The sequence below is a fragment of the Rhinopithecus bieti genome, unplaced genomic scaffold (genome assembly GCF_001698545.2).
Source record: "Rhinopithecus bieti isolate Rb0 unplaced genomic scaffold, ASM169854v2 scaffold_11964, whole genome shotgun sequence".
In the NCBI taxonomy this organism is placed as follows: Eukaryota; Metazoa; Chordata; class Mammalia; order Primates; family Cercopithecidae; genus Rhinopithecus; species Rhinopithecus bieti.
The window spans coordinates 8,701,467-8,725,413 of NW_016807677.1; the positions used below are offsets into that span (position 1 = coordinate 8,701,467).

The window sequence follows — 23,947 nt, forward strand, 5'->3', positions numbered from 1 at the left end:
ACCTTGGCCTCCCAAAGTACTGGGATTACAGGTCCCAAAGTGTTGGGATTACCAATGTGAGCCGCCGTGTCTAGCTGAATGCATGTTGTTAGTGTGCAGAGTTTTGCCTGTTTCATACACATTGGGTGAATAAGCTATTCATATTTTTCTTTATTCATATTTTCGAACTTACAAGAAGAAAAAATAAGCCAGGTGCGGTGGCTCATGCCTGTGATCCTAGCACTTTGGGAGGCACAGTTGGGAGGACTGCTTGAGGCCAGGAGTTTGAGACAGCCTGAGCAACATAGGGCAACCCTGCCTCTACGAAAAAGTAAAATAAAAAGACTAGCTGGGCATGGTGGCATGTGCTCATGATCCTAGCTACTCGGGAGCCCAAGGCAGGAGGATTACTTGAACCTGGGAGGCTTAGGCTGCAGTGAGTTGTGATGTCACCACTGTACTCCAGCCTGAATGCCAGAATGAGACCCTGTCTTTAAAAAAGTAAAAATTAGTTTCTTCCATTTTTTTGTAGATTACATTAATCAGAATTTCCTTTTGTTTTTGGCAGTACAGAAAAAAAACATTGAAAAAGTATTCTTGAGCTCTTCAGAATCTGAATCCATCTGTCCTCACTTTTATTGTTCCTTTCTCTAACATCCTGGATACAGAGATGAGCCTGACTCAGAGAGCGAGCTTCTGGGCCCTAAGCAGTGATGTTTCCTTGTTCTTTGTTGTCTGTAATTAAATTAAAACTTCTGGTAGATCAATGTGTTTATACCAAGTTATTTGAGATGTGCGGTATTTTTAATCTTGGATTTTAGTCTTTTTAGGGAATGTGCAATGCTAGTAGAAGACATTGAAAATTTGAATGAAATCGCTCCTTGTTACTTTAAATCCACCTTTTCAAATATTTTAATTTATATCTTATGCAAATTATAGTTAAAACAGAAACCTTATATAAAAAGATAATACATTATGCTTTTTTTTTAACAGAAAGTGACAACATAATTCATAGAAGTGAAGAATTTTAAAGAAGGTAACAAAAGAGAAAGAAAATGCCAAAACCAGTAAGTGTATTATTACATTTGACAGTATCTACATAATAAGATATCATTAAATTCATTTCGGAACAAGGCAAAGAATGTTGGTAGAGTTGTTGGAAGAAAAAGGCACTGATATTACTGTTGTTTTTAAATTAATGTGACCAGAGCATAGTATTATGTGGTCATGAGTTCTAAGGTCAAACTAAGTTCTTACCTTGGTTCTGCCACTAATCTGGGTGACTTTTGTTAATTTAGCTCAATCTGTCCAATTTTTAATTTCCTTACGTATAAAATGGGAATATAATTAGTTACCCAAGGGAGTATGGTAAGGGTTAGAAGAATCTGATATATATATTTAGTGCCCAGTAAATGGTAACATTGTTAAATGGGAGGAAGTAATGAGAGGTCAGAAAGATCTATGAATTTTAGTTTTCTCGTAATTCTAGTTTAGATGCAATTGATACCCATACTGATATTATATAGTCTTAGATTTTTTTATTTAAAGGTGTACCTGTGATTATTTTACTTAGTTTTATAGTTATTTGGTTCTTCTTGACTAAAGTTTATTCCTTTATTCTTAAGGTGTAATTGTTCTTTTCTTAATCTAATAAAGTAAGTTATTTTGTTTTCTGGAATGTTTCTTTTGGCCAATTATAATTTTAAAGAAAGTCATTAGTTATCATTTTTGGGATTTTCTAGCATGGATAACACTTTGGAATGACTGAAAGACTCAGCAGGTCGCAAAGTGTGCTTTGTTAGAGGGAGAGAAGAATTAAAAAAAGGCATAAAGATGAAAAAGAAAATTTCCTATTTGCAGATGACATGATTGTTTCTGTAGAAAATCCTTATAAATCTACAAAACAATTACTAGAACCAATAACTGAATTTAGCAAGATTGCCAAATACAAGATTGTATTTTAAAAAATGTCCTTTTTAATATAAAAGTAGTTTGGTTATTTAGTTTGGTTATTAAAAAACGTGACATACTTAGTAATAAAGGTACAAATGCTGTACAAGATCTCTACACTGAAAACTAGGTATAAGAAATTAAGGATTTAAATATGTAGAGAACTATAAAATATGTATAGAGATCTTTATAAAGTTGTATTAAGATGTCAGTTCTCCATAAAAGATTTCATAAATGAAATTCAGTTCCAATCAGTTGAATCCAGGCAGTCTTCTTTGATTAAAATTGACTAGCTGATTCTAAAATATATTAATATATGGATATGCCAAAATGTGTACAGAATAACTAAAGCAATGAAAAAAAAAAAAAGAAAACTTACTCCTGAATTTCAAGGTTTGTTCTTAAGCCACTAAATAAGACATTGAGGTACTGATGAAAGAATAAATAGATTAATAGAATCAGTGAAATGAAAATACACCAACACACATACATACACATATGTATTCATTAGATTTTTGACAATGCTGTCACACAATTTAATGGAGAACTGTAATTATTTTCAGCAAATGGTATTGGCACAAAGGGTTATCCATACAGAAAAACATGAACATTGACTGTTGTCTCACAATTTACAAACATAAACTCAATGGATTATAGACCTACATGCAAAAGCCCAAACTGTAAAACATCTAGAAGAAAACATAGGAAAAAATCTTTGTGACCTTGGAGTAGGTGGAAATTTTTTATATAATACACAGAAAATTTGAACCATTTAGAAAAAGTTGGACTTAATCAAAGTTAAAAACTTTTGCTCCTGAAAGATAGAAATAAGAACATGGAAAGGCAAGACAATGGGAGAAAATAATTGCCATATAAAGTTCTTTTACGGTTCAATAATAACACAACCCAGAATTTTTTTGTGTGTGTGTACAAAATATTTGAGCAGATATTTCACAAAAGAAGCTATATTAAAGACGGGTAGGCCAGGCATGGTGGCTCATGCCTGTAATTCCAGCACTTTGGGAGGCCGAGATGGGAGGATCACTTGAAGTCGGGTTTGGGACCAGCCTGGCCAATGTGGTGAAACCCCATCTCTACTGAAAGTACAAAAATTAGCCAGGCATTGTGGCGCGTTCCTGTAGTCCCAGCTACTTGGGAGGCTGAGGCAGGAGAATCGCTTGAATGCAGGAGGCGAAGGTTGCAGTGAGCCAAGATCGCACCACTGCACTCCAGCCTGGGTGACAGAGTGAGACTTGTCTCAAAACAAAACAAAACAAAACAAAAAAATAACAGCAACAACAAAAAAGACTGATAATAATCCAGTGTAGATAAGGATGTGGAGCAGCTGTGACTTTATTGTATTTCTGTTAGGAATGTGAATGTTGATAGCTACTTTGGAAAACTCTTTGCCAGTATAATTGAGTGGAGAGTGTTTATTGTTCCTTAAAGAGTCAAAATTATTATACACAGTTGGATGTCAATTGTGTGTTGTTGATTCATTAAAGATTCTAGAAGTATAGAACTTGCCTTGCAGAGGAAACAACTCTTGAAGCTAGATACGTTTCAGAATGTGGAAGTTTTTGTATTTTAGAACGATGAATATATAATATGTGCATATGTCATTATATCATGAAACTCCCATCAAGGTCTATGGCATCACCTCTAAAACACTGATATTTTTATAGTTTAATGGGTGAATAGTCACTTGAAATGCAATAAATTAATTCACTACAATTGATAGTCTTGTATCACTTCATGTCAGATTTTTGCTCAGAATTAACTCGTCTTCAGGTGTCAGTGCTTTTAAGATGTCAAAATTATGGAATAGGAACTGTGGACCCATATTTACAAGACTCACAAAGCCATAATGATCTAGAAGAAAATATCTAACAAATGAGTAAAGTGATTTATATGGAGCAAATTACAGGCGCTTCTTTCAAAAGATTTTGAAAGTCATTAAAGAAGATCTAAGTCAATGTACAGTGAGAAAACCATAGTCGTGTATAGAGTCTATATTAATAAAAATGTTAATTCTTACCCAAAGATACTGAAGAATTTCATGTTGTTCCAATGCTAAATCATAAATGGTGTATTTTGTAAAGTTCACAGTTTTTTTTTGTTTTTTTTTTTTTGAGATGGCATCTCGCCCTGTCACACAGGCTGGAGTGCAGTGGCATGATCTCGGTTCACTGCAACCTCCGCCTCCCAGGTTCACGCCATTCTCCTGCCTAAGCCTCCCGAGTAGCTGGGACTATAGGCGCACACCACCACGCCTGGCTAATTTTTTTGTATTTTTAGTAGAGACAGGGTTTCACCATGTTAGCCAGTATGGTCTCTATCTCCTGACCTCATGATCCGCCCACCTCAGCCTCCCAAAGTGCTAGGATTACAGGCGTGAGCCACTGTGCCCAGCCCAAGTTCACAGTTTTATGTGGAGCCAAGAGCAAAGATAATGATCCAAGACTAGTCAAAATAGTTCTGAAGAATAATGGAGACTTGCCCTACCAGATATCAAGACTTATTTAAAAAAATACTAATTCAGACAATATGATATTAAGAGTAGTTTAATTGACCAGTGGAACAAAATTAGATCCACATTTATGCAGATACTTGATTTGTGACAGCACAGACTTTGGAGAATAAATGGACTAATTAATAAATGATGTTGGATTTTTTTTAAAAAACCAATATTTTCATTCATATGGAGATTAAAAAATGAAATTGGACCTCTAACATCATAAGCAAAAATCATTGAAAATTATGAAAATAAAAATAGGAAATATATGAATATCCTTATGACTCCAGAGTATGGAAGGATTTCTTTTTTTATTTTATTTTATTTTATTTTTTGAGACGGAGTCTTGCTCTGTCGCCCAGGCTGGAGTGCAGTGGTGCAATCTCAGCTCACTGCAACCTCTGCCTCCTGGGTTCACGCAGTTCTCCTGCCTCAGGCTCCCAAGTAGCTGGGACTATAGGCGCTCACCACTACGCCCGGCTAATTTTTTGTATTCTTTAGTAGAGACGGGGTTTCACTGTGTTAGCCAGGATGGCCTCGATCTTCTGACCTCATAATCCGCCTGCCTCAACCTCCTAAAGTGCTGGAATTACAGGCGTGAGCCACCACGCCCGGCCTGTATGGAAGGATTTCTTAAGGATGACAAAAAAAATTGGCTAGGCACAGTGGCTGATGCCTGTAATCTCAACACTTTGGGAGGCTGAGGCAGGTGGATCACTTGAGGTCAGGAGTTCAAGACCAGCCTGGCCAACATGGTGAAATCCCGTTTGTACTAAAAATACAAAAAATGGTCGGGCATGGTGGTGCATACCCGTAATCCCAGCTACTTGGGAGGCTGAGGCAGGAGAATTGCTTGAACCTGGAAGGTGGAGGTTGCAGTGAGCTGAGATTGCATCACTGCACACTAGCCTGGGCAACAGAGTGAGATGCTGTCTTGGAAAAAAAAAAAAAGATGGTAAAAAATTGATATCTGTGTGTAAAATATTTATAAATTCAACATTGAAATTAAGTATGTCAGTTTATCATAAAGGACACTATGAAGACAGTAAAATGACAAACCACAATATGGGAGGTTTTTTTGTAAGAAATAACTGACAAAGGATCAGTATCAAGAATATATAAAGACTTCCTAAGTAAAAGTTAGAAAAAACAACCCAATAGGAAAATAAGCCATATGTGTGAACATTCAGAGATGAGAATGAGTGGTCAGTTAAACACATTGTATTAGTTTTCCATTGGTCTGTGACAAATTACCACAAATTTAGTGTTATAAAACAGCACCCATGTGTTATCCCATAGTTCTATAGGTTAGAAGTCTGGGGTGATGTGACTGAGTTCCCTGCTTCAGAGTCTTATAAGGCAACTTACTCTGCAACCAGTCAGATAAATTGATTAGCTTAGGTCCTCCTAGATAATCTTCCTGTTCTAAAGTCAGCTGATTAGTAATCTTAAGTACTTCTGCAAAATCCCTTTAATCATGTAATGCACCATAATCATGAGCATGACACCAGGAGCCATCTTAAAATTCTCTATGCACGTGCCATATACAGAAATATGGACTTCATCAGCAATTGAGGATCCCACTTTAAGACCATATTGAGATACCGTTTTCTGCTAACTGAATTGTCAGATAATAAATCTGATAATGCCTACTGTTCCTGGAAATATATAGAACAGCAAGAATTCTTATTCAATGCTTACGGGAGTATACGTTGACACAGTTACATTGTACAATTCAGCATTATGTGGTAAAAGTAGAAGGTGTACACACTTGATTACTCAAGAATTCTGACTATATTCTGGGGAAATTCTGACACTCGGAGACATGTACGAGAATGTTCATAGCAGTATTGTTCTTAATAGCCAAAAAATTGGAGAGAGTGTTCATTGACAGTAAAATGGGTGAGTAAATTTTTGTTTGGCCACATTCACACTGTTGCATAGCAGTGAAAATTCTAATTACAAAAGCATCAGTGAATCTTAGAAACATATTGTGAAAAATTAAACTAGTATGGTGCAATTTTAAATAATTTATTGAAATAAAATACACATACCAAATGGTAGGGGGGTCCCAGCCACCCAGGAGGCTGAGGCGGTAGGATCGCTTGAGTCCGGGAGGTTGAGGCTGCAGTGCACTAGGATTGTGCCACTGCGCTCCAACCTAGGCAACAGGGAAAAAAAGTGTGTAGTTGATGAATTTTCATAAAGTGAATATACTCGTGTAAGCATTGCCCACATCAAGAAAGAAAACTTGATCAACAAGTATTGTACAGTTATAATACAGCTAAAAATCAAGAAAAATGAAGCTATTTTACATATAGATAACATATATTTATGTTAGAACCATTTTTTTAAAAAAGCAAGAGAATAACACGAAATTTAGGTTAGTGGTTACCTGTTGGTATTTACAAAGAAGAAATACAGTGATACATGCAACATTATTTACCATTTCTTGTTATTCAGTTGGATGGTAGATTTATGGGTTTCATTTTATTCTTCTTCATTGTTTACATATGATACATGTTTTGTATATATCATTTCTTAATAAGATACAGTTTTAGAAAAGAAAAAAAGGATTATTTTAAAGAAGGATGAATCTGTAAGATTTGATTACAGAAGTTATTCCAGGTGAAAGCTATAATGTGCTGAGGTTGTGATTGTTAGACATATGGGGAAATAAGTCTGATTTAGAGTTTTTATAGTGTGAGTTAAAGTTAGAAAGATAAAATGGCACAAGCTGTGTCCTCAGTAAACCTACAGGCTGATGGAAAAAGATACATAAAAACAAATACAGTAATACATATTAATATAAAATTTTAAATACAGTTGTTACAGAAACAATGTCAGTAGAAATCGCTACAGGTTTATACTGGTTAAGGGAAAAGTAAAGATTGTTAGAAAATAGATACAGAAACAGCAAAGGAAGTATGGGAGAATTAAAGGAGAAATAAATTAATAAAAGATAAAATAATTTAAAAAGCGAAAAAGATGTATTTGGATCATGTGAAGAATTCTAGGTGAAGATGCTATTCTGTGGTAAAAATTATTTTGGTAAGGCATGTTAAGTTTTTGAGATATTAGAAAGGTATTTACACAATAAAATTATTATTTAAAATAGAGTTTGAAGCGAGGCATGGTGGCACACGCCTGTGCTCCTAGCTACTTGGTAGATTGAGGTGGAAGTACAGGCTTGTGTCCGGGAGATCAAGGTTGCAGTGTGCCGTGATTGTACCCATGAATGGCCACTGCAGTCCAGCCTGAGCACAACGTAGTGAGATCCTGTCTCTAAAAACAACAAAAAATAGAGTCTAGCAAATAAAGCACTGTAGATAAATGCTTTCCTAAAGTGAAGAATGTATTTACAGTATGAATAAAATGAAATCTGATTTTTATGTTGATAGAAATACGGGATAGTGAATCACATTCAAAGAATTTGGAGTTAGACCTCAATTTAAATACCTGCTTTGCCTTTTTGTTTTTGGAGGCAGGGTCTTGCTCTGTTGTGCAGGCTGAAGTTCAGTAGTACAATCATAGCTCACAGCAGCCCTCAAACTCCTAGGCTCAAGTGATCCTCCCGACTCAGCCTCCCGGAAATAACAGGCACATGCCACCACATCCAACTAATTTTTAAATTTTTCATAGAGACGTAGTCTTGCTGTGTTGCCCAGGCTGGTCTCAAACTCCTGGCCTCAAGAGATCCTCCCACCTTGGCCTTCCAGAGTGCTGGGACTAAAGGTGTGAGCCACCATGGCCGGCTCTTGCTCTGCCTTTTAATAACCATGTGTCCTTAGGTGAATAATGGAAACTCTTTGCATTTCTATAGAAATAAAAGTAATATCTCCTAGTATTATAGCAAGCGCTAAATGAGAGTATGGAAAGGCCATAGCTTAGTGTCCAGTATATGTTAAGTATTCAATAGATATTCCTAAATGAGGACTTTATAAACTCTTTGTTTTTCAAATAGATTTTCTTATGATTAAAATAAAACTTTATCACTTTAATAAAGAAAATCATAGAAGTTTTCTCATGCCTGATGACTTCTCTTTTCTACTTATTATTCCTTTTATTTTTATTGCAGATCAACGTAAGAGTAACTACAATGGATGCTGAGCTGGAATTTGCCATTCAGCCCAATACAACTGGCAAACAACTTTTTGACCAGGTATCATTTAACTGCTTGAAATATGCAACTTTTGACACCATAGTGTGAATGTTGTTGCATACTTTCTCTGTTTTTCTGTACTTTTGCTGATAATCCAACAATGTACCACTTCGAATTTTTCATACTGGCTATTCAAATATCCCTACTGCAGCAGTAGGGATATTCTTTATTCTTTCACGTTCCTACATTTGTGGGCGAGGACTTCTTGAAAATAATTTTCAGCAGGCATCTATTTAACTTCTGTGAGAATCATTGTGATGGTGACTAAAAGGGATTCAAGGATAATCCACAAAGTTGTTGAGTGAAATGAGTAGGAATCCTGGGCAGAAGGAACAGCGGGAGCGAAAGGCATAGGGAATTACAGGTTGAGAGCATCCCTTATCCAAAATGCTTGGGACCAGAAGTGTTTAAGATTTTGGATTTTTTTAGATTTTGGAATGTTTGCATATGTATAATGAGATATCTTGGGGACGGGACCCAAGTCTAAACACAAAATTCATTTATGTTTTGTGTACAGCTTCTATACATAGGCTGAAGGTAATTTTATAAAATACTTTAAATAATTTTACACATGAAATAAAATGTATACTTAGTTTTGACTGCGACCCTTCATGTTAGGTCAGGTGTGGAACTTTCCACTTGCAGAGTCATGTTGGTACTGAAGAAGTTTCAGATTTTGCAGCACTTTGGATTTTGGATTTTTGGATTAGGGATGCTCAACCTGTGTAGGCTATATGGAGATTACTAACGACAGTTTGGTGTCATAGGTTCATAATGTATGAGACAAAGGTTGGGATATGGAGGTCAGGTATCCGGTATATTAAGGAACTGGGACTACTCATCTTATCTTTCTTCTCAGTCTTGAGTGCGCATTAGAGTCACCTGTGGAGCTTAAAAAAAAGGGAGAGGAGACAGTGCTTGGAAACCCCTTCCAGAGATGCTGATTTAATTGTCTGGGCCTACTCTAAATCATCAGTATTTTAAAATTTAAGCTTCCCAGGTAATGTTGTATTGCAATGTAAGCAAGTTTTACTGAGAAAATGAGGTAAGAGATTGGCCCCAGGGATTAAGAAAGAACATGAAGAAACTATTGCAAAGAGAGAGGAAGGTGGTATGTATCTTAGAGGAGGATAACTTTTACATAAACTTTACATACACTTTTTCTTAGGAGCAAGAGAGCAGTAGCCTGTAGTCAGAATAACTTGATCTTAAAGAATGAAAGAGTTTCCAGCATTTCAGCAAAATAAGTAACACTAGATACCTTGGTTTTGTTAGTTGTCATTCTGTCAAATACAGATTCAAATCTGATGAAATAAAAATTTTAAATTCTGGAAAGTTGTTTCTTCTGACAAATACTGTACTTAATCTCCTGATTCAGTAATTCATAAATTTAAAAGGTCTGATAAGGTCTTTTGGATGATGAAAGGCTTTTGTGTGGATGTGCAAATTTTAAAGCAAAATCGTAAAGAGCTAAGTTCACTATACCTTGTGAACCAATCTCCACTTTTTTCTTATTTCCAAACCACTTTTGTTCTGGTATAATATTCACTTCTGTTGATTCTTCTGTGCCTCCTGTTTATGAATATGTAGTCTATCTTATTTGAAAAAAAATGTGAGTAGAGTTAGCATTTATTGTACTTCATAGCAAATTGAAATGTTATTTATAGTAAGTGTAATGTTTGTGGCAGCCAAAACGAATCAGGAAGTTATCCTTTTTGGTATTGGATACTAAGAAATAAAACTTGTTTTTTATTAAGTAGAATTACTTTCACTTGGATACAGGAAAAAGAAACCTCATTTATTATAGGGCAGTAATGTGTGGTGGTTTAGAAGTGTGGGCACTGGAGCCACACTGCCTGCATTAGTTCCAGTTGTAGCTGTTTGACTTTGGACAAATTAATCTCTTTGCCTTATTTTTCTCATTTGTACAATTAGGATGATGATGGTAACATTACTTCTTCAGAGGTTGTGAGAGTTAAATGAAAATCTGTGTAAAGTGCCTAGAACAGTATTTGATAGTTTTATGTATATATCTTTCTGTTTATATAGATAAATACAGTGTCATGTGCCGCATAATGACATTTCGATCAGTGATGGGCCACTTAGGCAACAGTGGTCCCTTAAGAGTGTAATACCATATTTTTACTGTACCTTTTCTATGTTTAGATATGTTTAAATACACAAATACTTAACAGTTGTGTTAGAGTTGCCTACAGTATTCAATATAGTAACATGCTGTACAGGTTTGTAGCCTAGGAGCAACAGGCTATACCATATAGTCTAGGTGCGTAGTAGGCTATACCATTTAGGTTTGTTCAAGTATACTCTATGATGTTCATACGATGATGCAATTGTCTGACAATGCATTTCTCAGAATGTATCCCCATCGTTAAGCAACCCTCACCACACACACACACACGCACACCCACACAAAATTCATAATGTGAATAGTCTAGACTATTATTTATTTCTTTATTAAAAAAATTTTTTTTTTTAGATAGGCTCTCACTCCTGTCACCCCAGGCTGGAATGCAGTGGTGTGATCTCAGCTCACTGCAACCTCTGTCTCCCAGACTCAAGCCATCCTCCCACCCCAGCCTCTTGAGTAGCTGGGACTACAGGTGCGCTCCACCATGCCTGGCTAATTTTTTTTTTTTTTTTTTTTTGTATTTTTGGTAGAGATGGGGTTTCTTCATGTTTCCCAGGCTGGTCTTGAACTCCTGACCTCAAGTGATCTGCCTGCCTCGACCTCAAGTGATCTGCCTGCCTCGGCCTCCCAAAGTGCTGGGATTACAAGTGTGAGCCACTGCCCAGCCTGGTCTAGATTATTGAGTATTGTTATCTGTTATGGACTCTACTCAGCAGTTCTTTAGTCCCTATTTTATTTCCTGACTGCTTTCCTTGAACTCAAATGCAATGATGAGCTTTCCTTGAACTCAAATGCAAGGATCTAAAAATGCAGACTTTACTTTTGTATGTAGTGTGGAATGAGCTGACAGGTTCAGGTCAAGCCGGGAGTAAACTGGGTCCTCTAAAATGAGAGCACATAGCTACATGAGTCCATGTGTAGTAAAGCCCCATGTCTGATTATGATGTTAGATCGAGGTCAGCTGCTCTGTATTTGAGGACTCTGAGTGCTTGAAGTCCTTTGGTTTGCTTCTTGCTGACTCTTTTCTTGACTAGCCTCCTCCTTTAGCTGCTTCTTGTGAGATTAAAGTGCACAGAGTGTTCATACCCATGTCTTTAGGCTGGACGTGGTGGCTCACACGTGTGATCCCAGCACTTTGGGAGGCCAAGGTGGGAGGATTACTTGAGGTCAGGAGTTCAAGACCAGCCTGTCCAACATTGCAAAACTCTGTCTCTACTAAAAATACAAACATTAGCTGGGCGTGGTGGTGCGCACTTGTAGTCCCAGCTACTCAGGAGGCTGAGGTGGGAGAATTGCTGAAACCTGGGAGGTGAAGGTTTCAGTCTGCACTTCAGTTTGGGCAAAAAACAAACAAACAAAAAATATGTATTATATATGCATTTTTTAAATTTTAAAAAAAGTATGCTTTATAGTGTATTAGCATGATAGACTAACTTGTAAGTAAATATACATATGTTATAGTTATGTGCCCAAGCAGTTTCAGTTCTAAAAGTATGTGATCAAAAGTTTATGGGAGCTCAAAGGACAGCCTCACTAAAATATATTAATTAAAAAAAAAAACATTCTAGGAGCACCTTCTGAAGAAGTAGGGAAGAACCATAGGGGAGATAGGGCGTTTCAGGGAATTTCATAGCTGAGCTCTCTTGCTCCTTGTATTTGTGTAATAGTCTAAAGTTAGTTAAGCTGTTATCCCTTGTGCCCACTGTGGTGCATCTCTCTTTTACTTAGCCACCATTGTGAATCTTACAGAGTGTGGAGGCAGAAGCTGAGCCCAGCTGCTTTGTTATACTTCTCTCTGCTGCTTTTGACCTGTACATTCCTACTCCTGCCACTCCAAGCTTGAATGTTTTCTATGGCACTGCTGGGGCAACCTATCTTTTACCAAAGTTAGATTATTTGGAATCTCCTTTTGTCTACATTGAATTTTTCATTGTTTGACATTGATCAGCTCGTGCAGTATCAATATGAGACTTTATGTTCCACATCTTCTAGAAATTTCTCACTTTTTGCTTTTTTGATGATAACATTTTCTAAATGCTTTTTTTTTTTAATTTTTTCTTTTTTTTTTTTTTAAAGACAGGGTTACTGAGGCTGGAGTGCAGTGGCATAATCACAGCTCACTGCAGTGTTGACCTCCTGGACTCAAGTGATCCTACCACCTCAGCCTCCTGATTAGCTAGAACTACAGATTTGCATGACTTCTCAGCTAATTTTTTTTTTTTTTTTTTTTTTAAGAGACAGGATCTCCCTATGTTGCCCAGGCTCTTCTGAAACTCCTGAGCTCCTCCTGCCTTGGCCTCCTCCTAAACCACTGTGCCCAGCCAGTGGTTTTTTTTTTTTTTTTTTTNTTTTTTTTTTTCTGTCATTTCAGTGAAAATTTTCAAGAGTGGGAAAGTAAATGAAAGGGTTCAGTTTGCTGTCTTGAAACCAAAAGCCTGGAATGTTGTAAGATTATTTTGTGTGTATGTGTGTGTGACTTTTGTTTTTTGTTTTTTGTTTTTGAGACGGAGTCTCTCTGTGGCACCCAGGCTAGAGTGCAGTGGCGTGAACTTGGCTCACTGCAGCCTCCGCCTCCTGGGCTCAAGTAATTCTCCTGTCTCAGCCTCCTGAGTAACTGGGATTATGGGTGTGCACTAGCACACCCGGCTAATTTTTGTATGTTTAGTAGAGATGGGATTTCACCATCTTGGCCAGGCTGGTCTTGAACTCTTGGCCTCAAGTGATCTAGCATCCTTGGCCTCCCAAAGTGCTGGTATTATAGGCGCAAGCCACCGTGCCCCACCATATGTTTTAAGATTATTTTTAAAAAACAGGCTGGGCGTGATGGCTCATACCTATAATCCCAACATTTTGGGAGGCCGAGGCAGGCAGATCGCTTGAGCTCAGGAGGTCAAGACCAGCCTGGGCAACATGGTGAGACCCTATCTCACTAAAAATATAAAAAATTAGCTGAGTTTGGTAGTGGATGCCTGTGGTCCCAGCTACTCGGGAGGCTGAGGTGGGAGGATCGCTTGAGCCCGGGGTGGGGTTGGAGGTTGCAGTGAACTGCGATTGCACGACTGCACTCCAGCCTGGGTGACAGAACGAGGCCCTGTCTCAAAACAAACAGAAAAACAAACAAAGAAACAAACCAAGGGCCAAGCGCAGTGGCTTGCATCTATAATCCCAGCATTTTGAGAGACTGAAGTGGGAGGATCACTTGAGGCCAGGAGTTTAAGATCAGCCTTGGCAACATCGCAAGATCCTTGCCTCTACAGAAAAACAAAAAAACAAAACAAAAAAAATTAGGTGTGGTGGAATGCACCTGTAGTCCCCGCCATTCAGGAAGCTGAGGCAGGAGGATTGCTTCAGCCCAGGAGGTCAAGGCTCCAGTGAGCCGTGAATCACACCACTGTACTCCATTGGGAGTACAGAGTTGAGACCCTGTCTGTAAAAAAAAAAATAAGCAAAAAATCCCACAAAAAACCAAAACTTTATTATTTAAGAACTGATATTGAATCTTTCTGTAAAGCTTTTAAAATGTTAATGAACTTTTGCCTCCCCTGGATCATTTTCCTCATTTTATCTTAAATACAGTTTTTTTTTTTTTTAAAAAAAATGCTTTTGTTAGGTGTGGGCAAGCTGGATGTGTATCCTAACTTCACTACTTTATTTACTCTTACTTGCCTTTTTTTTTTTCCTTTTTGAGACAGAGTCTCGCTCTGTCACCCAGGCTGGAGTGCAGTAGCACTTGGCTCACTGCAAGCTCCGCCTTCCGGGTTCACACCATTCTCCTGCCTCAGCCTCCCGAGTAGCTGGGACTACAGGTGTGCACCGCCATGCCCGGCTAAGGGTTTTTTTTTTTTTAAAGTAGAGATGGAGTTTCACTGTGTTAGCCAAGATGGTGTCTCCTGACCTCGTAATCCGCCCGTCTCAGCCTCCCAAAGTGCTGGGATTACAGGCGTGAGCCACCACGCCCAGCCTATTTACTCTTACTTTCAAGTGCATACCACAGGCTAATCATTCTGTGAGATGCTATGGATTTTAAGACACAAATCAATAATCTCTGTCCATAAGTATTAGGCAGTCAAGGAGGGTAAATAGACACACTGCTAATAACACAATTATGATAGAGTAAATGTTCTAATAGCTGGATAAAGTCCTGTGGGAATATCAGGGAAGAAGTGATTAATTTTATCTAGATGGTAGGAGAGCTTTATTCACAGAAGGCATGTTAGTTGAGCTGGTCCTTAAAGAATAAATATGTAACAAACCTGCACGTTGTGCACATGTACCCTAGAACTTAAAGTATAATAAAAAATAAATAAATTTTCTTAAAAAAAAGTAATTTATTCAATAGTTCATAAAAATACAGAAGACCCATTCTAGGCAGAGGAAAAAACGAGTAAAAATGTAGAATGGTGGAATTGATGGTATGTTCTAAGAATGGTTTCTTGCTCAGTGAAGGTAGAGCACAGAATATATCAGAAACTTTTCTTATCACCAAAATGATACTATTTGCCTTAAATATACCAATAGGGTACTTGTGGGGGTAAATGGAAATTGGAATGTAGGATTATGAAAACTATATATATTCGAGACTCTTGTTATTTTTGAGGTCATGATAGATAAGGAAAAGGAGGTATGAAAAAGTGGATTAAGTAAGAGGATTGAAGTGACACTACAAAATCGAGGATAGAGGCTAGGTGCAGTGGCTTATGCCTGTAATCCCAAGACTTTGGGAGACCGAGGCAGGCAGATCACCCTGAGGTCAGGAGTTCGAGACCATTCTGGCCAACATGGTGAAACCCCATCTCTACTAAAAATACAAAAAATTACCTGGGCATGGTGGTGCATGCCTGTAATCACAGCTACTTCGGAGGCTGAGGCGGGAGAATCACTTGAAAGGAGACGGAAGTTGCAGTGAGCCGAGATCGTACCATTGCACACCAGCCTGGGTGACAAGAGCAAAAAAAAAAAAAAAAAATTCTCAAAAAAAAAAAAAGTATAGAAAACTTGAATTTGAGTTTTCAAAATGTTCCTTTAATATCTTAAATTTAGGAAAAGCCTTTTCTATGGCAAAGGAATGTACGTATACTTATGTAGTTTTGTTCTCCTTCGGAAGTGTAGTATTTAGACACAATGTGTATGTTGCACTGAAATTGTTTTTTGTTGTTGTGTTTTAGGTGGTGAAAACAGTTGGTTTGCGTGAGGTCTGGTTTTTTGGGCTGCAGTATGTAGACAGCAAAGGTTATTCTACATGGCTTAAACTAAATAAAAAGGTAAAATATGTACAATAACATTAAACTAATAATTACGTTAAGTTGAGGTTAGCATGAATTTGTGCTGGAAAAGCTAAGTCTGACTGATTCTAAGCTTCCTTTTGTAGTTATCTGTTAATCATTGTGAGCTACCATCCTTTTTTAATTCAGTCAGGCAGCATCAGCTTACCATCTCAAAAAAAAAGAAAGAGAAAAAAGAAATGCTTACTTTTCCTATTTGAAAACTTAGCCTATAACAAATGTTAAAGCAGGTATTATAAATGGCATACTAAGTACTTCAATTGTGATGTAAATACTTGTAGAATAAGCTTCTCAAGAATATGAGGAACAGTTTTCAATTTGGTTATTAGAATCTGAGTTATAGGTCACATTTAAGAGCATAGAATCTTTTATCACATACATTTGTATATAGATTTAGAATATTACACACTAAAATGTTCATAGATTTAGAATCTATTTCACTTTTCATTTTCGTCCAAAAGAATTTGATATGACTAGGTGTAAGTATTGTAAACTTAAGATTTTGTTGATTATACTTGAAATTATTTTCCAGGTGACACAGCAAGATGTTAAAAAAGAGAATCCTTTACAGTTCAAGTTTAGAGCTAAATTCTTTCCTGAAGATGTTTCTGAGGAATTAATTCAAGAAATAACCCAGAGACTCTTCTTCTTGCAAGTTAAAGAAGCCATTTTAAATGATGAGATATATTGCCCACCAGAAACTGCAGTTCTTTTGGCTTCCTATGCTGTCCAAGCCAAGTATGGAGATTATAATAAAGAGATTCATAAGCCAGGCTACCTGGCTAATGATAGACTCCTACCCCAGCGGTAAGTGAAACATGTGTTTACATTATATTGTCTGAAAATTATATTCCAGAAGTCTATAAATAAAATGTTTTTCAGGTTTTAATTTATTTTTATTTTTTATTTTGGAGACAGGGTCTGGCCCTGTCACCTATGCTGGAGTACAGTGGCATGATCTCAGCCCACTGCAACCTCTGCCTCCTGGGTTCAAGCCATCCTCCCACCTCAGCCTCCTGAGTAGCTGGGTCTATAGGCACATGCCATTGTGCCCTGCTAATTTTTTTTTTTAATGTATTTTTCATTGAGATGGGGTTTCATCATGTTGCCCAGGCTGGTTTCAAACTCTTGAGCTCAAGTGATCTGCCTGCCTCAGCCTCCCAAAGTGCTGGGATAACAGGCGTGAGCCACCGCATTGGCCTTTTTTTTTTTTTTTTTTCAGATTTTAAGTTGCCATCTGGATCACAAGGTATACTTCTACAAATCATTACCTAGCACCTCTGTAGATTTATATGCTCTGTAATTACCTCAGGTTGATCTATCTCTTCTTTCCTCATTCCCATAGGGTAAGCAATACATGGAGGCAGTGATAATTTGAACTTGAGGAAAGGATGTGACTGTTGCTGCTTGGTACAAATTCTAACACAGGCAGGTGCTTAATAAGTGAGAGTAAGTGGCAGGCTGTGTTTTCTTCATAGCATTCCCTGACTTTTTTTTTTTTTTGTCCCCTGAGATGGAGCCTCACTCTGTCACCCAGGCTGGAGTGCACTGGTGCAATCTGAGCTCACTGAGATTGGAGTCCGCCTCTCAGGTTCAAGTGATTCTCCTGCCTCAGCCTCCCTAGTAGCTGGGGTTACAGGCGTCTGCCGCCACGCCCAGCTCATTTTTGTATTTTTAGTAGAGACGGGGTTTCACCATGTTGGCCAGGCTGGTCTCAAACTCCTGACCTCAAGTGATCCACCCGCCTTGGCCTCTCAAAGTGCTGGGCTTATAGGCGTGAGCCACCATGACCTGCCAAAATTTAGTTATTAAATGTTATAGTGTTCTGCCCTTTAATTTTCTAGCAATAGTAGTCACCTTGGAAGAGGATAGAATTATGTTAAGTTGTTCACCAAGAGAGTCAGAATATGAGATATTTGATAATCTGTTTATATTCTTCTGGTTTTGAATGTTATTCTAACGTAACATCCTTCGTCTTAGATTTAAAGTACTGAATTGAATAATCAGACTATTATGGTGGAATTTCATTTCATATAAGGATTACCTTTTGTTTGTTTTATAATCAGAATTACTTTAAAACAATTTTCAATGTTAAAGAATAAGAATGGTTTATCTAAACAAGTACAGTGTCAATCTTTCATTGTTAAGCCAGATTGTTGTTTGGTTGGACAGCAGATGAAGTAATTGGCTTACATTTCATAACTCATGTGATTAAAAAAATCTTTTAAACACTACAGTCACACTCAAGCACAGTTTATTTTAAATACATGTGTGCTCTAACCCACTCTGTTTAAAAAGAAGAAAGGTGGCTAAATGCTTTAGATAGGGTTGCTTGTGGTTGCTAGTGCAAATTCCCATTTCAAGATTCGTTCCTTAATTTTGTAGGTCAGTTGTTCTTTCAGAGTTGATATTCCATGAAGGACTAATTCAAGCAATCTAATCTTAAATGAGACTTAGTCATAAAGTTAGAATACCATTTTTTTTTTTCTGTTTAGAACAGAGAGAATATTTTCACAGTGATTGGTTTATTCCAGTATGGTATATATAGCACACTTTTTCTTAGTATCTTAAAAGTACAACCTGGGGAGGAAATGAGTAATTAGGTTATTTGGTGATGACAAATCAAATAAAATAATTTAGTGATTCTGACGCATTCTGATTTCTTGTATTGAAAAACCCAAATGAACAATCTGCTCTTACTAGAGAAAAGTTTAGCTCTCGTGGTATATAGATAATTAGCTCCACCAGAGAGTATTGCTTCCCTTTGAAAAGAGCTAGATAGGGCCGGGCGCAGTGGCTCACTCCTGTCATCCCAGTACTTTGGGAGGCCGAGGTGGGCGGATCACCAGGTTAGGAGATCGAGACCATCCTGGCTAACACGGTGAAACCCTGTCTCTGCTAAAAATACAAAAAATTAGCCGGGCATGGTGGCGGGCGCATGTAGTCCCAGCTACTCAGGAGGCTGAGGCAGGAGAATGGCGTGAACCCGGCAGGCGGAGCTTGCAGTGAGCCGAGATTGCGCCACTGCACTCCAGCCTGGGCGACAGAGCGAGACTTCGTCTCAAAAAAAAAAAAAAAGCTAGATATACATAAATTTTTACATACCGGGTTTCTGACCTGGGCAGCTGGATAGTTGGTAATACCTTTATCAAAATGAGAGAAAAAAATACATTTGAGGGGGAAGATAAATTCAGTTTTGAACCTTTTGAGTTTTAAACATGTACAGTATAACCGAGAGAGATATCTAGTATTTGCATACGCGGGTCCAGACCTTTTAGAACAGTCTTGGACTGTAGATACAGTTTTGGGAATAATCTGTGAATAGATGGTAATTAGCCCATGAGAATGAAAGAGATCAACCTGCAAGTACATGCAAAATGAGAAAAAGACCTGGAACAGACTTTGTTGGACCTCAGCTTTTGTGTTTGGGTTCTGCATTCACGGAGTCAACCAACCACAGATTGAAAATATTTGAAAAAATAAAATAACACAGCAATGAAAAAGTACAAAATTTTAAAAATACAGGATAACAATACATAGCATTTGTAGTATATTAGGTATTATTAACCTAGAGATGATTGAAAGTATACAAGAGAATGTGCATAGGTTATATGCAAATATTACACCATTTTGTATCAGGGACTTGAGCATCCACAGTTTTTGGTATCCACAGGGAGTCCTGAAACCAATCCTTTATGGATGTGGAGGGACAACTGTACTGAGACAAAATGGCCAGAGATTCAAGAGCAATACTAGAAGATGGCTGGGTGCAGTGGCGCATGCTTGTAATCCCAGCTGCTCGGAAATCTGAGACATGAGAATCACTGGAACCTGGGAGGTGGAGGTTGCAATGAGCCAAGATGGCGCCACTGCACTCCAGCCTGGGTGACAGAGCAAGACTCCGTCTCAGAAAACAAGAGTAATACCAGAAGAGTATTATGTCATGGAAGCCAAGGAAAAAGAATACTTTTATGGAGAGAACAGTCAGCACTGCCAAATAGTACCAAGAGGTCAAGTATGAGGAGAACTGAAGTATCTGTTGGAATAAGGAGGTTGGTAGTGACCTTAGAAAGAGCAGTTTCCAGCCGGTGTGGTGGCTCACGCTTGTAATCTCAGCACTTTGGGAGGCCAAGGCAGGTGGATTACCTGAGGCTGGGAGTTCGAGACCAGCCTGACCAACATGGAGAAACCCCGTCTCTACTAAAAATACAAAATTAACTGGGCGTGGTGGCACATGCTTGTAATCCCAGCTACTCGGGAGGTTGAGGCAGGAGAAGCACTTGAACCCAGGAGATGGAGGTTGCAGTGAGCTGAGATCATGCCATTGTACTCCAGCCTAAGCAGCAAGAACGAAACTCTGTCTTGGAAAAAGAAAAAGAACAGTTTCCATAGAGTTTTGAGTGTTTGAGCCAGATAGTGGTAGATTGGGGGCAGTGAATGTCAAGTATGGAAACTGAGGTTAGTGTGTTATGGACAGCGCATAAAGGAAAGTTGTCTCTGAAAAGAAAACTAGGGATTGGGAAAATTGATTATTTTAATTCATTTATTCACTCTACAAATTTTTGAGGCCCTCCTTAGTACTGGCATTGGGCATATAATTGTGGTAAGCAATCGACTGCACTGGGTTATGTCTCCAAGGCTGATTGCATGCCTCTTTGCAAGCCCAGAGGCCAGACAGCAAGAAAGATGAGAAACTAGAAACCTAAGCTCTAAGAAGGAGATAAAACTCTTCTCCCCAAAAGCAAGAGCTTGGAAAAGATGCCTAGAGAAAGGAGCAGAGTATAATAAGAACATAATAGTATGTCCCAGACCCCAGTAAGGAATGTACTCTAAGTAGTATGTAACTTGTCCAGGGGGAGATTTTATCATTCCTTTATACTGCCAAGAAATCCCCAGATTTCATGCAAGATTTGTAGTAAAAAAGTAATATTTTAACACCAGAGCTTCTGCTGTCAGTAAAATAGGATGTGGTAAATAAAGGTGAATAATTATCATATGAGCCAAAGAGAATAGAAATCATAATCTGTAGTGTGCATAGTAGGTAACTTACAAGCATGTTGACTTTGCTGATTTGGTGTTAAAATAGTAGTAGTGGAATATAATATTTGTATTTGACTGGGCATGGTGGCTCACACCTGTAATCCCAGCATTTTGGGAGGCCAAGGCAGGTGGATCACTTGAGGTCAGGAATTCAAGACCAACCTGGCTAACTTGGCGAAACCCTGTCTCTACTAAAAATACCAAAAAAAGAGAAAAATTAGCCAGGCATCATGGCGCACACCTGTAATCCCAGCTACACGGGAGGCTGAGAGCATCGTGGCGCACGTCTGTAATCCCAGCTACTTGGGAAGCTGAGACAGGAGAATCACTTGAACCCAGGAAACAGGTTGCAGTGAGCTGAGATTGTCCCTGGGCAACAGAGTGAGACTCCATCTCGAAAAAAAAGAAAAAAAAAAGAATGTTTGTGTTTGCTCACGTTTGAATTAAGAACACTGGAAGGATACAAAAACAAGTTATTTGGGGAGTATTGGACTGGAGTATGACTTTTTACTCTACTTTTTAATTGAAAGTATTACCTACCTAAAACAACAAAATTAGTAGCAAAAAAGTAAATACATAAAGGAAGAATTAGGGCCCAAGAATTCTGGTTTTCAGTCTGGTCTTTACTTTTTCTGTTATCAATGAGCCATTTTTTTATTTAATGTTTTATTCCTTTGAAATATTTGGATTCCTAGAAGCTATCTTTATAATCACTTTTTGGAGCAAGTATTATTCCAGAGAATTTAAGGATCCTGGAAACTTTTAACTTTGAGATAATTACTGATTATTCTGATGCAGTTTTAAGAGAGATCCCTAGTAACCTTCTCCCAGCCTTCCCTGATAGTAACATCTTGTGTAACTACAGTACAATACTACAAACAAGATATTGACATTGATACAATCTAGCCACTTTATTCAGATTGTATCAGTTTTACTTGCACTCATTTGTGTGTGTATGTAATTTAGTTCTATGCAATTTCGTCATGTTTATTAATTTGTCTGACAACTACCACAGTCAAGTTACTGAAAGGATTCTCTACTAAGTGTATGCTTTTGAATCATAAAGTCATTATAATGGGGTTTTTTTTTTGGTCCTTTTAGTGTATTGGAACAACACAAACTAACAAAAGAACAGTGGGAAGAAAGAATACAGAACTGGCATGAAGAACATAGAGGAATGTTAAGGTATTTGGGTAGCTATTTTCTATGGTTTTTTTTTTCCCCCTCAAATTAATTTCATGTCATTACATTCATTATTATTACATTATTTGCAAAAGAGTATTTGACTTTTGTAAAGTACTTATTTTAATTCCAGGTATTTTGCAACTTTAGTTTGATATGCTCCTACTTAAATATATTACATTTAGTTTTATTTCACCAGGGAGGATTCTATGATGGAATACCTGAAGATTGCACAAGATCTAGAAATGTATGGAGTCAACTATTTTGAAATAAAAAATAAAAAGGGAACTGAATTGTGGCTAGGTGTTGATGCTTTGGGTCTGAATATTTATGAGCATGATGACAAGTAAGTAAATTAGTTGCATAGCGAACTAGTCATTGTTAGTGGTCTAAATGACTTTAATCTTATGTCTTGTTTTTCAGAGTAGTTTCTTCTCTTGATTACCCTTACTACTATTTGTAAACTAAAAGGTTAGTTAATGCTACATAGACTTGTAGATATTTTATCTCCATTTTCTTATCACCTTGCAGTTTCTGAGTTTTACTTTTCAGTGTATTTATCAAATGAGATGATTTGCTTTTAATTGTATTGTGCTGCTTTAGCTCTTGTGAGTTATGTCTAGTAACTTAATTAAAATTTGCTCTCTCGACAGATGAGAAATAATTCTGTAAAATGCTATTATGCTTGACAAATAGGTTGAAATTGAACATACATAAGAAATCAGGAGCAATGAGAGAATGAATTCAATAAATATGTCTGTTATATCTTAAAGGATTTTTTTGAACATTTATATATAGGAATTGTTTTGAATATGTTTGGACATTAATACAATAGAATATCCCTGTATTATGCATATTGAACACTGTAATTATATCTTGAAATTTACCGAATATTTTTTATTATATGCATGTAATTCATCAATATTATATATAACATTTACATATACATATTATATATGTGCTATATAAATACATGGGTAAATACTATATAGAGACAGTATATTATACACATGCACATGCAATATAAAATACATCAGACTCTTTTCAGGATTAAAACTACAGTTGTCTTAGACTTTAATTTATTTACCATACCACATAAGCATCCAAGTGTATGCCAGTAATTAATACCTTTTCCTGAGGCATTATTCTTTATTCTAGGTTGGCTCCAGAATTTTAGTTTTTATTATTACAGATATCTAATAAAATACTACTTTCAAAGCATATGTTATTCCAAACAAGAGCATTTTACTATTTTTTACCCTAATATCTTCTCATGTTTTATTACAAAGCAAGTTAGAATGTTATGTCATTCAGAAGAGAAATTTTGAAAAGGAAAATGACTTCAAGACTAATTTTTGTGAACTGAATCTTTCTTTTTTGTTTTAGAGAATGGGATCTTGCTATGTTGCCCAGGCTGGTCTTGAACCCCTGGCCTCTAGCAATCCTCCCGCCTCTGCCTTCTCCAGTGCTGAGATTACAGGCAGGAGCCACTGTGCCTGGCTTCTTCATTTTTTTGGTGGTTGTTGTTCAGGCACATATTGGAGCAATTTTTTTTAAATGTTAAAAATGTTATTGTATTAGCTTCCAGGCTTACCTCACAAGATTGTTGTGAGAATTATATGAGGCAGTTGCTTTAGAATTTTTCAAAGTAGCATATAAATGTAGCATAGTGTTACCTAAAATACTAT

General features: G+C 37.3%; 1 protein-coding gene across 4 annotated transcripts in view; it reads left to right on the forward strand.

Moving 5' to 3' along the window:
* Positions 1 to 23,947, forward strand: part of RDX (radixin) — a 94,388-nt gene that overhangs the window by 16,064 nt on the left and 54,377 nt on the right. For 3 of the 4 annotated variants that reach the window (XM_017883249.1, XM_017883247.1, XM_017883248.1), the window contains exons 2-7: positions 973 to 1,046; positions 8,523 to 8,606; positions 15,921 to 16,016; positions 16,570 to 16,844; positions 22,179 to 22,262; positions 22,459 to 22,605. In XM_017883249.1, coding sequence (XP_017738738.1) covers positions 1,035 to 1,046; positions 8,523 to 8,606; positions 15,921 to 16,016; positions 16,570 to 16,844; positions 22,179 to 22,262; positions 22,459 to 22,605 — 698 coding nt within the window. In that variant the 5' untranslated portion in view covers positions 973 to 1,034. Of the gene's footprint in view, positions 1 to 972; positions 1,047 to 8,522; positions 8,607 to 15,920; positions 16,017 to 16,569; positions 16,845 to 22,178; positions 22,263 to 22,458; positions 22,606 to 23,947 lie in introns of those variants that run through there. The other variant, XM_017883250.1, reaches the window with a different exon arrangement.